A 13519-nucleotide genomic window follows, 5' to 3' on the forward strand; every position below is an offset into this window, starting at 1 on the left:
TTGTTGTTCTACCCCCCCCCAGCACCGCACAGGTCAGTTCCAGTTTAACCCCCACTGCGCCAAACTTTTTCCTGCTGTTCCACCCCCATTTCTCCCCACCGCCACCCCCACCCCGACACCTCCAAGAGCCCTTCCCAACCCCAGAATCTACTTAATGGAGGCAACAGTGCATTTGTGCAACAGGCACGTCACAGACAAGCATGTCAGTGACTGTCCACTCCCAGTGTCAGGAACACTGGTCCCTCCACCAGCACACCGCCGCCGAGCTACAGTCTCTCAACCCCTGGAGAAACACCAGCAGCTGCAGCCCTTCACCAAGAACCACTAAAGGACCTTTCGCCTGCCAGCACTGTGGCCGAACTTATGACGTCAAGGGCCCGCGACTCCAACCCAGTAGACACCCGTTCACAAGTCTACGCTCCACTGTACGTTGCTCAACGTCAGGTCCCTCTGCAAGTATGCCACAGACATTTAGGACATAATTACCAGCATTACCCCGATGTGATGTTCATCACAGAAACTTAGTTCGCCACCTCATCCACGCCAGACATCGCCACTGCAACGCCATCCCCGGCTACAAGAATCTTCACTGTGACAACCCTGGCAGACTCGGTGGAGGCATCGCCATCATCCCCAAGGAAACCCTCCAATGCACCACTACCGAGGATCATAGTTCGTCAATCAGAGAACATCTCAACTTTCAGATCAGAATAGAGGCTACAACTACCATTAGAGGAACCCTAACCTACAGATTCCCGGGCCCCTTTCAAGCTTCTGCAACGCCATCCCCTGATCGACTCCAAACACTACATCTATCTGGAAGACCTGAACTTCCACCTCGAAGACGCCACCAACACAAACTCCACCATTCTCTTGGAGAACATGAACTACATCGGCCTCTCGCAGCTGATCACCACCCCCATGCACATCGCAGGACACACACTGGACAAGACCTTCTCCTCCAGAGACAGAATCCTGGTCTCACACGCAACTGAGTTATCTTGGACAGACAACAGCATCATCCACTTCGCCACTGCCGGCTCTCCAGACCACCCTTCCCCCCCCCCAATCTGCCCACCCAGCTTTGCCAAAACTGGAGCTGAGTCATGGAACCCATCTGGAGCTCCACCCTCAGAGACCAAGCTCGACCTCTCAGACACCCTCAAACGCAATGTCCAGAGCTTCTCAAATTGGATCACCACCGGTGCCGACTCCATCGCCCCCATGAGGAACACCAACAGTAGCAGTTAGCAAACACGCCAGCTGGTTCACTAACCATCAAACACAACTGCAAGAGACTGGAAAGACTATGGCACCCTAACAAGAATCCCATTGACCTCAGCACCTTCAGGTCCACCTTAAACAACTACTACAACTACCACCACCATCTCAGGAAGGCCAAGAACTCTCACCAACTACATTAAGGAGAGCAAGAAACCACGCCAAGTAATTCTTCAGCAACGTCTGAGTTCTCCTCCCCAGCTGCTACGGAGAACATAATCCACCCCTCCCAGGCCCTCAGCGACAGCCTGGCAGACTACTTCCACCAGAAGATCAAAGAGCAGCCCATCGACCTCATTCACCTCTGCACACCTACAGATGCTACCCTCAGCCACCAACTGGAAACAGCTATCAATCCAAGGCACCACCACCCTCATTAATTCAATCTTCTCCGGGGCTCCCACGGATGTCTGCTGGCACCATATCTACAACCTGGGAAGGAAAAATCGGCAGCAGCCCCACAGAGATCCTCAACTCTTCCATCACAACATCTACCGTTCCGGCACATGGAGGCATGCGGAAATCAAGCCGCTGCTCAAGAAACCCTCTGCCGACCCCAACAAGCTTAAGAATTACCACCCCATCTTGCTACTCCCTTTCCCAGCCAAGGTCCTGGAGAAAGTCATCAATTGGCAGCTCACGGAGAACCTCAAAGAAAACAACTTGTTCAAGGCCTCCTAATCTAGTTTCGAGCCAACAACAGCACTGCGACCACCCTGATCGCTGCAACTCATGACATCAGAGGCCTCCTAGACTAAGGTGAAACAGAAGCACTCATTCTCATCGACCTGTTGAAGGTCTTCAACACGGTCTCCCACCACACCATCATCACCAGAATCCACCACATCGGCATCCAGGGCAACACCCTCAAATGGATCTCCTCTTCCCTTCCCGGTTTAAAGTGGGAGGATCCATCTACCGGCCTTCTCCTCTGTACACAAAATCATCATCTGCGGAGTACCCAAAGGCTCTTCCCTCAGCCCCACCCTCTTCAACATCTACATGACACCACTAGCAGACGTCCGTCAACGATACACAGCTCATCCTATACCTCACATTAGACCCAGACACCACCAGAGCCAACTTCCGAAACACTGTGTCCAATGTCGCTACCTGGATAAGTCCAACTTCCTAAAGCTCAATTCTGGAAAAACTGAAGTATTCATCTTCAGGAACAGGCTTTCTTCCTGGGAAGACACCTGGTGGCCCACCGAGCTCAGCCCCACACCAACCCCCACCAGCCACATATGTAATCTCGGAATCATCCTTGACAGCCAACTGATCATGAAGCAACGGATCAATGGTGTATTCTCCTTCTGCTTCCACACTTTCCGCAGACTTTTCCAATGGATCCCCACCTCCACAAGGAAAACAGTAGCCAAGCCATCTTATCCAGCCGCCTTGACTACAGCAACACACTACGCCAGTGCCACCAAACAGCTCCTCAATCGCCTTCAAACTGTCCAGAACACTGCAACAAGACTCGTCCTCGACCAACCCAGAAGAACTAGCCCCACCTCAAAACCCTACACTGGCATCCTGTGCAGAAATGATGCCTATTCAAACTCCTGACATGCTTACAAAGCACTCCATAACACCGGACCTGCCTACATCAACCACCGCTTGACACTCCATCGACCTACCAGGGAGCTCCACTCCACCTCTCCCCTTGGCACACACACTCCGCATGGCATGTATACCCCATATCCATTGGAGCCACTGACAAGGTCTCCTACCTCATTGCAAAGCCCAGGAACAACCTCCACCTGTGAACCGCCCCCTCACTGGAAGACTTCAGGAAGAAGCTCAAGACAAGGCTTTTCAACCAAGGCTCACAGAACCCAAGAACCTGGAGACCCCCTAGGGTGACAAGTCGCGCTATACAAGACAGATTGATTTCTTCTCCAAATGAGGCACCACAGCTGGAATTGTGGCCAGGGTTTTGATTAATTTCAGACCCTCTGACTATATGAAATCTAGTAAAGGAATAGATTTTATAGCCTTAAGTGGTTGCTCTTTAAAATAAAAGCACTACTGTTCTACAGAGGATACCTGCAAATTTAATTTTAAAGCAGCTGTCTTTATTAATTCATTGACTGAGGCTGTCGCCTGGTGAACCATCCCGCTGATTGGAGGCCTTGTCAACCTCTTTAGGTGCCATGTAATCATTCAAATCTTCAGTACTCATCATGAGGCAATCAATAAGCTAACTTCTTCCACGTCAGAATGTGACTCCGAAGAATCTCCTTCTCCCACATATTCTGGAGTGGGTGACACTGAAGTTGGATGACTGTTTTGGAAACTGACATCTTGGAGGGGGCAGTGGTGAATGAGTCACCTGGCGTGGAGATGGTAGTGGCGGAGGTGGAGTGAGGATGGGCTGAGACTGGAGTGGTAGAAGCCTTTGAAATTAATCCATCATCTGTTGCATTGTAATAAAAAATAAAGAACACACCTTAGAGATTTTAGTCTCCGAATAAGCACATGGTCGGTTATAAGGTTGCCGAGAATTATGGGTTCAAAATCCTGTGACTGAATCATATTTGTGGCAGGGATCATCATCATATAAGATTTCACCTTCAAACTCTGGTACATAGTGGACTTATAACTGCGTGGGACTGTTAGGAGTCTCAGAGGCATATTGGTCACAGCTTTCACCTTCAAATTCAGTATAGAATATTCGCCATCACTTTAATATGAGATAGGGTGATGGGGGGAGAAAAGTGTAGTAATAGGGACATTCCTAGAGGCTGCCATCAACTGCAGAATCTTTGTCGATGGGGTTGTCGTAGACCACGACTTCAAACTCATTAGCTGTAGTTAAGGTTGCTGCAAATGAGGTGGATATGCTTGTAAATAAAACACTATTGTTGAGGCCTATGGCTATTTTAACACCGCTTTCTGCTATTTAAGATTACAGTGGAGCCCCAGCCTGACAATGGGGAAGGATTCAAGCATGTGAATATATGAAAGATCGAATGCTGTAGAGCATGCATTGTGATAACATCCATAGGTGGTAGTTATGCCTATTAATACAAGTCTATCAAGGATCAAGATTACATTGTAAAACAAAATACAATTTCACCTTGTTTGGGATTTTCCTAAAGTAGTCTTCCGAAAGAAGATTTTCCAGAATGATCAAATCATTCTAATTCCTGCTCAGAAATCATCTGCCCAGACATGGATTTGTATAAATTTCAGTGGCATGCAAAATGGCTGCAAAGATTACAGGGTCTCATTAAGCTGGAGGAATAACATTGTTGGAGAGAGAGGGTCTTTCCAGGTTTAGCGCAGCAACTTGGACCCGTTCTGCTTTTCTTCTTATCAACAACCCTTCACTTTAACAAAAGACAAAATGTTTTAATGCCTTCACAGATTGAACAACGGGATGTTATTAAGCTCATAATGCCCAATAATTTAGGAGTTTGGACCACTGGGAACAAAGGATAGCCTGATACAGAATGTACACCTACAAATAATAGAACAAACTAAACACGCTCATAGGTTTGGTACTTCTCTTAACACCAAATCCTTTTATATGTCTGTCCTGTATTTAAGTGTTGCCGGTTTGTGGCAAATGTAAATGGAAAGAAGCAGTGGGAATGATGTAAAATCTGCTCTACAATAGAGGGGAAACTCCTTCATAAAATGAAGTTTAAGAGATTAGGCTTTGACAGGGCGGAATGTTGCTAGAGGAAAGGGTAGAATACTCCTGTTGAGTAGTACCTCAACAACCGACTGACCTTCTACACTCCCACCCGCCAGCTACGTTCCACCAGCCTCGCCCTTGCTGCCGTTCCAGGCATCCGCAGAGCCACCACCGGAGGAAGATCCTTCTCCTACCTGGCAGCCAAGACGTGGGACTCCCTCCCCATCCACCTCCGGCTAACCCGGGACCACCTTTCCTTCAGGAAGCAACTCAAGACCTGGCTCTTCGAGCAGTAGCTTCCCCCCCCCCCCCCAGCGCCTTGAGACCCCTCTTGGGTGAGTAGCGCTCTATACAAATGCTATGATTGATTGACACGGATTAAAGTCGCATGAAATGCAAACGCCTGTAAAAGTGCCAATCTCTGCCTTTGATATTGTAGATCATTGCTATGTATGACATGACAATCTACTTTCATTTTCCGTACACACTGTACAATGATCAAGGTTTAAATAAAGAATTCATAAAACAAAAAAAGAGATCAGGCTTGACATTTAAACCTTCAAAGAGCAAACAAACAGAGGTTTTTTCTTTGGAGATAACCATAGAGGTCATGCAAAATGTGACTTAAAGACTAAGAACAGAGGTTCGCAGAAGATAATGTCTTGAGAAACTTAGGGAACCTAATGTGCCCAGGTCAGGAGGATGCCAGTAGCATAAATAAATAACTCCATTACCTAGTTTAAGGTGAGAAGTGACAAGGCATTCAACCAAGCCGAAAGTAAATTCTGTTGAATACATCACTGGATTTTTTTTCTTTGGGGACCGAGCAAGGTTACAAAAAGGCACCAATGAACAAAATAAATGGCCACAAATATGAATAAGCTAGTAAAGAGACAGCAGATGTGTAGCTTCAAAGTTTAGCCACATTCCAAAATCGTTGCAATAGTGTAAGGTGGTACAAGCCTGCACAATCACAGGGGTACAGTAGTCCTACGTACAGCCAAGGAGGGCGTTGATCGCTAAAATACACCCAACTGGAATAACGCATGGAAGCATTTTCTTGATTGATTTCAACTAAATGAAAATACGACTGAGTATGAGACTACAGACATTTCGGTGAAGACAGAAAAATCTTAATTGAAACTGAATAAATTACATCGTAGAGAGCGTGCAGATCCCAATTTCTGACAGCCAGAAGGTGGGACATTTGCAATCTTTTAAGTCTTTTTTGTCAGAGTTTAGTTTGAGTCAGCTATCACCCATCCAATCTTCAGCATTCACCATGCATACCTTCAAGTGGTTTGGGCCAGTAGGTGTCTTATTCCACCCCACACCACCAACCATTTACTCAACTCTTAGGCAAACCATAGCTTTCTTAAAGCTTAGACAGAGGCATTCTGAAAAAGGCAAACTTCGAGAACTAGGATGATTGGATTGATTAAATCATTGGCACAACTAAAGAACGACTTTGGCATTCAAGTACGCAAATTGTGGATTAGCTGATCAATTGTCTGATAAACAATCAAATAAGCTACAAGGCACTTCAAAGAAAAGCAAAGATCTGTTGGCACTCATGAGATTTAAGAACAAATGTGTATTTATTAGACCCAATGTGTTTCTTTTCAATTATAAATTCCATTTATAGAGGTTACACCGTCAGTACAGACAACTAAGCTTTGAGAAACAGCGAGTAGCTGCATATAAGGGTGGGTACCATAGAGGTTCATACGGTGATTAGCTGTCTTTCAGATGTAAGAAATACACAGGAGAATTAACTAGATTGCATTATTTTTCGGTCTACAGCCATTACATTAAAAAAACAAATATTTAAATAGAATGCTTAAGAAGTATTAGTATTATTCAAATGTTTATTATTTACTGCTACTCTGAATTGCTGTTTTGAGCCAAATCAACATGTTGAATTGCTCCATGGACCCTTTGCATGAGTAAAGGCCAGACTGGACAAAATGATTTCTTTTTGCTAGAGTAGTGATTAATGGGAACTTATTTATTTATTTTTATTTTAGAGGTTTTATATAGCGCTGGCTGGACCCAGAGGTATCAGAGCACTATACAATTGTAAGAAAGGTGTTTAAATACAGGTACAGTGAGTATAAGTACAGAAAGTTGATTCATAAATGAGCAGTCCACATAGGATAAAGGTTAAACTAGATGAAAAAGTAAAAAACAATTGCTAAACACAATGAGATATACAATATAGAGGTCGCAGTTTGGTGGGAAGGATCGATATAGTATACCTAGGAGCAGGAAGGACAAAAACGTGAAAGAAAACTGAAGGTCATAAAGTGTAGTAAGGAACGGGAGGTAAAGGAGAGGCAAGGAGGGGAGGTAAGGTGATCAGATTGAAGAGGAAAGGAAGGAGAGGGGAGGGGAGGGGAGGAGGGGGGTCACTAGCCGTAGGCGGAGCAGCTGGGTGGGGGGGATGCTGAGAGGGCTATAAAGTTCCCCCCCATAGGTTGGTTGCTTCAGGTGCCAAAGGCTGACCTAGATTGCCGTAATTGGGCAAAACTTACTAGACAAAAGTTTTTTCTGTCTGAGTCGATATTCAACGTAGTTCTAACATTTCTTGCTCTCCTTTATATTTGATCGGGTATGCTTTAACTCGCCTCTCTTTAGCTGCTCAGGTAATTGTGGTTTCAAGATTCAAATTGGTATGTCCATTCTGTGCATCATTATCGAACCTCCTCCCCTTACCCTCTCCCCCCAAAAAACAAAACACACCCAATAATATGATGTTGCCAGGTGTTAGATGTCTTCCCAGGGAAAAGAAGTATATAAATGTGAAACTGGGGAAGTGGCGGTAGAGAAATCCATTCAAACGGTGAACTTAAATCATTGCTTAACCTTTGTCTGGCCAGAAAAAAATGCATTAAGCTGTAGACCCTGTGCTTTTGATATAATTAAATTCTGTGGAGTAAATGTGTATAGCTAAACAGGTTTAAAATAGCAAATTATGACAAAATAATGCTGTTGGCAAATTAGGATATGAAAAGACGCAAATAAGCAACAAAGATTTATTTGAAAATGTAAAAGTTGCTAAAACAAAGAAACCCCGATGGTATTTTAACAATGCAAAATACTGCAAGCTGTACAATTCATAAAAGATTAACCAAATCTGGATGACTTTCACAACCGCACAACCAAAAGTTGTGACTAATTGAAAAAAATATATTCTTATCAACTATGAATAAACATTAGACTAAAACTCACTCAGTAAAACGTGTATAAATTTATATCAATTTATATGCAAAACAAAAATGAAGAGCAAAGCATAATGGAAAGGTTAGCCGAAGCAAAGTATTATAACTGTCATTTAACAAAAGTGCTGACTGAACATGCTAAGTGACATTTATCCAATATGGCTAACACAATGGAACTAAGTACTAAAATATTCTTTAAAATCTAAAACTTCTGACAATATAAGTGTTCGTCATTCGTGCCCTAATCATGTTTGCAAGCATCTCACCTGTGATTAAATTGACTAACAATGAACTGAAATAATGAAGCAGTACTTTAAAGCCCCCGACTTATTCAAGTAACTGTGCGATGTGTGGTTTGACTGCAATGAATCATTTCACCGCATTTGCTTTAAATAAAGTACAGGCAAAATTTCGAAGACAGATAGCAGTATAAATTGTTCATTAGACATATATTTAAGAAAGTAAAGTTGAGGTCGATAATACATTAGCATATAGTATTGTCATGGGTCTTTGGATGCAAACATCAAAGTTTTCCAGGCAAAACTTTCATTTAAAAGGCCACTATTCAAGCTAACATATGCTGTAACTGGTCCCCGGCAGAAAATATTTTCAAAAGTGTATGGCAATGTAAACTTCAAAAATACAGGTATTGTAGAAAGAACTGAACTGATGCTCAGCATAAAACAATGATGCGCTGGACAATGTGTCATTGGGGGGGCATAATAGGAGATCTCCACTGTGATGTGAAAACTATACAAGCTTCAAATGGGTACTGGTACAATACAATGTAAAGTAGAACACTGTAAAGTACAATTGTATCTGTTCCTGCATAACAGTCTGTGTGTTTTGAATCCCACATAATAGATGCTTGAAGAATGGGCTGGATTCTGCCCATGTGCATTGTTTTATCGAGGAATCCTCTCAAGGGCCAAATGAGATGCGTCCCAGCATTCAGAGTAAACAGGGCTCATCTGCTCAAATAATATGCTTCCATCTTTCATAGTCCCTCACAGGTGAATCCCCTCTGGATGTGTTAGCCTGGTCGGGGTGTGGTCTAACAAGTAGGCATTGTGCATTTCAGAACCATTAGAACGTTTGTTTGGTATTTTCAGAACATTAAAATTGCAAGAAGGAGCACTCTCGACATTAAGACAAAGGCTCCATACTCTATGGAAGTCCTGCTGCCAGCTGCTGACGACGAGCAGATCACACGGAGGCAGAATATGTTAGCTGAACAGTTATCAGTTACGTGAAAGTCTGAAAGGTCCAACTGGCATCACATACTAGAATGAAAACAAATATATAAATATAACCCAGCTTAATGGTAAAATTAATAATTCACAACTAAAACGCTTACATATGGGAAAGCAATAAACATGAAAATTCTGCAGCATCTGGTTATGATTGAAAAATCAAAGACTGCAAAGATTTACTTATTCAAATATCTTTAACACAAACTGCTGTAGACAGAAGATAAAACAATAAAATGGGGTGAAGAAATAAAGTTAATCTGTAACAAATTCTCAACTCGATAATGAATATATGGAGATGATGAAATCTGACGTACTGAGTGAACACCAATGCTGTGAGGTGCCTTAAATTTAATAAAAAGGGTTAAAAGGCAGAAAAGGTTTCAAACAAGGTTTAAACCACACACTTCAAAGGCAATATTTATCGAAAAAATGTCCAACAGAAAATATAGGGTCAAAACAAATAGATGTTTACCTGTTTAAACTCACTGACACAAGCCGAACTGCAGAACCTTTTCTGTGCACCATCAATGATGAGAAAATTGTTTCCAGCTCCTTTGCTCGGCAAGTACTCTCCACACTGCTCACAACAATTCATGATTAAGCCATTCGCCATTCTGTATCTATTGAAGCAGTGGTCACTACAAAGCTTGTGGGTCATACTTTTAAAACTCACTTCATGACGAATCTGTAAAAAGAAAAAAAAAGAAAATAATTACCAGGTAAGGTAGATGGGTTAGTCGGACACTTTACCCAAGTCTTCATTTGAGGACAAAGTATTTAAGTGTTAATCTCTTACTCCCAATAAAGCACTATTGGACCAGCCCTCCCTCCTTTCTCGCCCCTGGAGTGCAGAGCGCTTCATACAAACCACAGAAAGGTACACAGACTAGGTACTTTATGAAGAAAAAGTCTAGGCTGGCCAATTCCGTGACTCCTTAAGAGATTTCCCTCATTCTTTTCTCTAAACTGAAGAAATACAGACAACAGTCCAACTAGAAAAGAAAATGGCAGTAAATCTAGTAAAAACATAAGTAGCACAAAATACAAGCTCCAGAGACTTGCGAGCTTTGATATGAGCAATCACGGCACACAAAAACTAAGAACTTAGACCGAGAAGAGTAAAAAAAGACAGTACTTTGGAGCTACGTAATAGGGTGGGCATACCTTGCGGAATTTGCTTTAGCGTAATTCTGAAAAATTACAACAGATTTATGTAAGATTACACAGATTTGTGACAAGCGTCACCTTAGAGCTATTTTCTTCGGGCAAAATGCACCATCACATTACAAAAGCGCCAGAGGATGCTTTTTGTGCTAAGAAAATAGTGCTAAATGCAACAGAATACAACAAACAGCAGCCGCCAGTAGCCGCTCACGCTCCCCAAGTTTGTTCCTGGGCGCCAAGTTACTAATTGCATAACTGGTGTAATCGTGTAAATTTCAGTAATTGCGCTTCAAAAGAATAATGCAATATTACTCAGATCACTCTGGCATAATTAAAATTTCACCAAGGCCTAGTACAAATAAGTAACATGCAAATTAGCCCTGCCAAGTACATTAAGGTCAGTGTTTAAAAACGGAAGTTTACGTTAACAACAGTAATGATTAACTAGTGGCCAATGATATCCTTTGACCTACCCTAACCGACTACCAAAGCCAAGCTACTAACTTAACACAAAGTAGAAGGTACCTGCAAATTTAAAGTGTTTTTGCCAGTATAAAAAACTCAAAGGCTGAAATTAGTTGGCAGGAAAATTCCTTACTAATAGTCCTACTGTAAACAATATACATGCTCTACAATGTTCCTGCAACAATGTGCAACACATGGCTAGCCACAGTTCTTGGCCATCACCATCCCTCACCAAAACCCCAATCCTTCTAGTTTTAACTCTGGCTTCTACTGAGTGAAATTAAGATTAAAAGCAAGGCAATCTCCAAAACTTAACACATCGATATATTTAAGCTACTTAATTGTAACAGTTTTGCAGCGCGAGACATGATCATTTTTGGCCATTTAGTAATATGGTCCAGAATAAAAGGGCAAACATAAATCTCTTTTGCCAGTTAACCACAGATGGTCTGTACAACTTATATGTTCGACAATAAGCCTACAATTTCCCACGACAGTCACTATCTTCAGATTTTTTCACTTGAATCTGATGTATTAGGACAAGATCTACAATATGCTGAGTAAACTATTATGCACTAATCTTCATCAGGGAAGCGAGAGGGTATAATGAGAATACATGCACCTTCATGAAACAGGTCATGGAAATCTTTAAAAACAACGCAGCACCCTGTAAATTTGCTGAATACACAGAATTTTTGTAATACCATGTAATAATCTGCTTCAGTTTTGTCAAACAAGATGTCCACGTTGGTGGCCAGAAGGCTTTATTAAGGATGTCTACACATCGCTGGAAGTTTTAGGCTGTGCGTTAAGGTGTCTGACCTGTCCCTTCACTGTGGGGGAAGGCAATGTCAAGCCTCCGCAGGGACGGTCGAGCCTCAGCGCTGACCACCCTCCGGAGAAAGCAAGAGAACATAAGCACAGGCCAGTTGCTGTTCATGGACTCGCCGAGAGAATCGTAACTGGCCTCCATACCTTCAAGAAAGTCTGCCAATATTCCCAATCCTCCTATGACCCTGGCACAGTAGGCCAGACCAAGCTACAAAGTGACCAACAGCGCAGCCTGCCAAACTGAGAAAAGCATTTGCAATGAAATAGGTCTCACATTTGTGAGAGTTAGAGCTATTGGCATTGTAAATGACAATGTTATTTATGTATGTGTTTTGGCTTGGAGTGGAGTTAATGTATATGGTTTGGAATGGTTGAATTGGAATTGTTATTTGTGGAATTGTGTGGGGTGGAATTATGTGGTGTGTAGCACATTTGTGTAGTGGAAGTATGTGACCAAGTGAATACATAGGGTTGAGAGCTGCACAGAATAGACAGAAAGGAAGATATAGAATGATAGGTAGTTTGTACATGAAGTGGTGAATGAACTCTAGACAGAGGTGGGGCTGAGTGATACTGAGGTGGTGGTGATTGATGATGAGGTGGTGCTTAGGTGGTGGTGAGTGATGTTGAGTTGGTGCTGTGCTGATGTAGAGTTGGTGCTGCACTAGTGTTGGCGCACTGATGAGGAGGTGGTGCTGTACTGATGCTCAGGTGGGGCTGAGTGATGCGGAGGTGGTGCTGTGCTGATGCTCAAGTGATTCTGAGTGACACTGAAGGGGTTGATGCTAAGTGATGCGGTGGTGGTGGTGAGTGATGTGCTGCTGAGTAATGTTGAGGGGTGGTGCTGCACTGGTGCTCAGGTGGTGCTGAGCTGGTGCTCAGGTAGTACTGAGTTGGTGTTGCTGGTGAGGTGGGACACCACTGCTGGTTGTGCACTGATGCAGAGGTGGTGCTGTGCAGATTTTGAGGTGGTGCTGAGTGATGCTGTGGTGTTGCTGAGTAATGCTGTATTGGTGCTGAGGCAATGACACTGCACTGATGCGGAGGTAGTGCTGAGATGGTGCTGAGGTGGTGCCGAGTTGGTACTGTGCTGGTGCACTGAACTAGAGGAGGTGATGTGATGAAACGTAGGTGGTGTTGTGGTGGCGTTGAGTGATGCTGAGGAGATGCTGGTGCTGAGGTAGTGATGAGTGATGCTTTGCTGGTGCAGCACTGATGCTGAGGTGGTGATGCCGCACTGACGAGGAGGTGAAAGGATGCTGAGGATGATAAATGTGATGCTGGAGATTAAAAATGTTAGGAGTTTATCATGGGCTGTTGACACAATATTACTAATTTCCAAATATCCACTTGAGGCTTGTGCCCAAAAGATGTAAGATTATATGAGCTCATGTACAGACTATGTGAGACCATAACCATGTGAGGAGCTTTGGAAAACTGTGCAGAGGGCGTGAAGTAAGATAGTGGGTGGAGGCAGGGGAATGTAGCGAGAGCGAAAGAGTATGGGGTGTGTGCAGTGTGAGGAGGCCTGGAGAGAGACTGAGGAGAATGGAGCACATGGAAAGGCTGTGCACGAGCCTGAAGTCAAAATCCAAACCCAGCAACCCCCATTGAAAACAGGGCACCGACCCCAAATCAGCACTCTGAAATTGGCC

At 43.5% G+C, this 13519-nt stretch overlaps 1 protein-coding gene across 1 annotated transcript in view; it reads right to left on the reverse strand.

Annotated features, from left to right (window-relative positions):
• Window positions 1–13519, reverse strand: part of LOC147663691 (zinc finger MYM-type protein 2-like) — a 578556-nt gene that overhangs the window by 363371 nt on the left and 201666 nt on the right. The window contains exon 5 of the mRNA XM_086950262.1: window positions 9877–10089. Coding sequence (XP_086806388.1) covers window positions 9877–10089 — 213 coding nt within the window. The remainder of the gene's footprint in view (window positions 1–9876; window positions 10090–13519) is intronic.

The sequence above is a fragment of the Lissotriton vulgaris genome, unplaced genomic scaffold, assembly GCF_964263255.1.
Source record: "Lissotriton vulgaris unplaced genomic scaffold, aLisVul1.2 SCAFFOLD_1159, whole genome shotgun sequence".
Lineage (NCBI taxonomy): Eukaryota > Metazoa > Chordata > Amphibia > Caudata > Salamandridae > Lissotriton > Lissotriton vulgaris.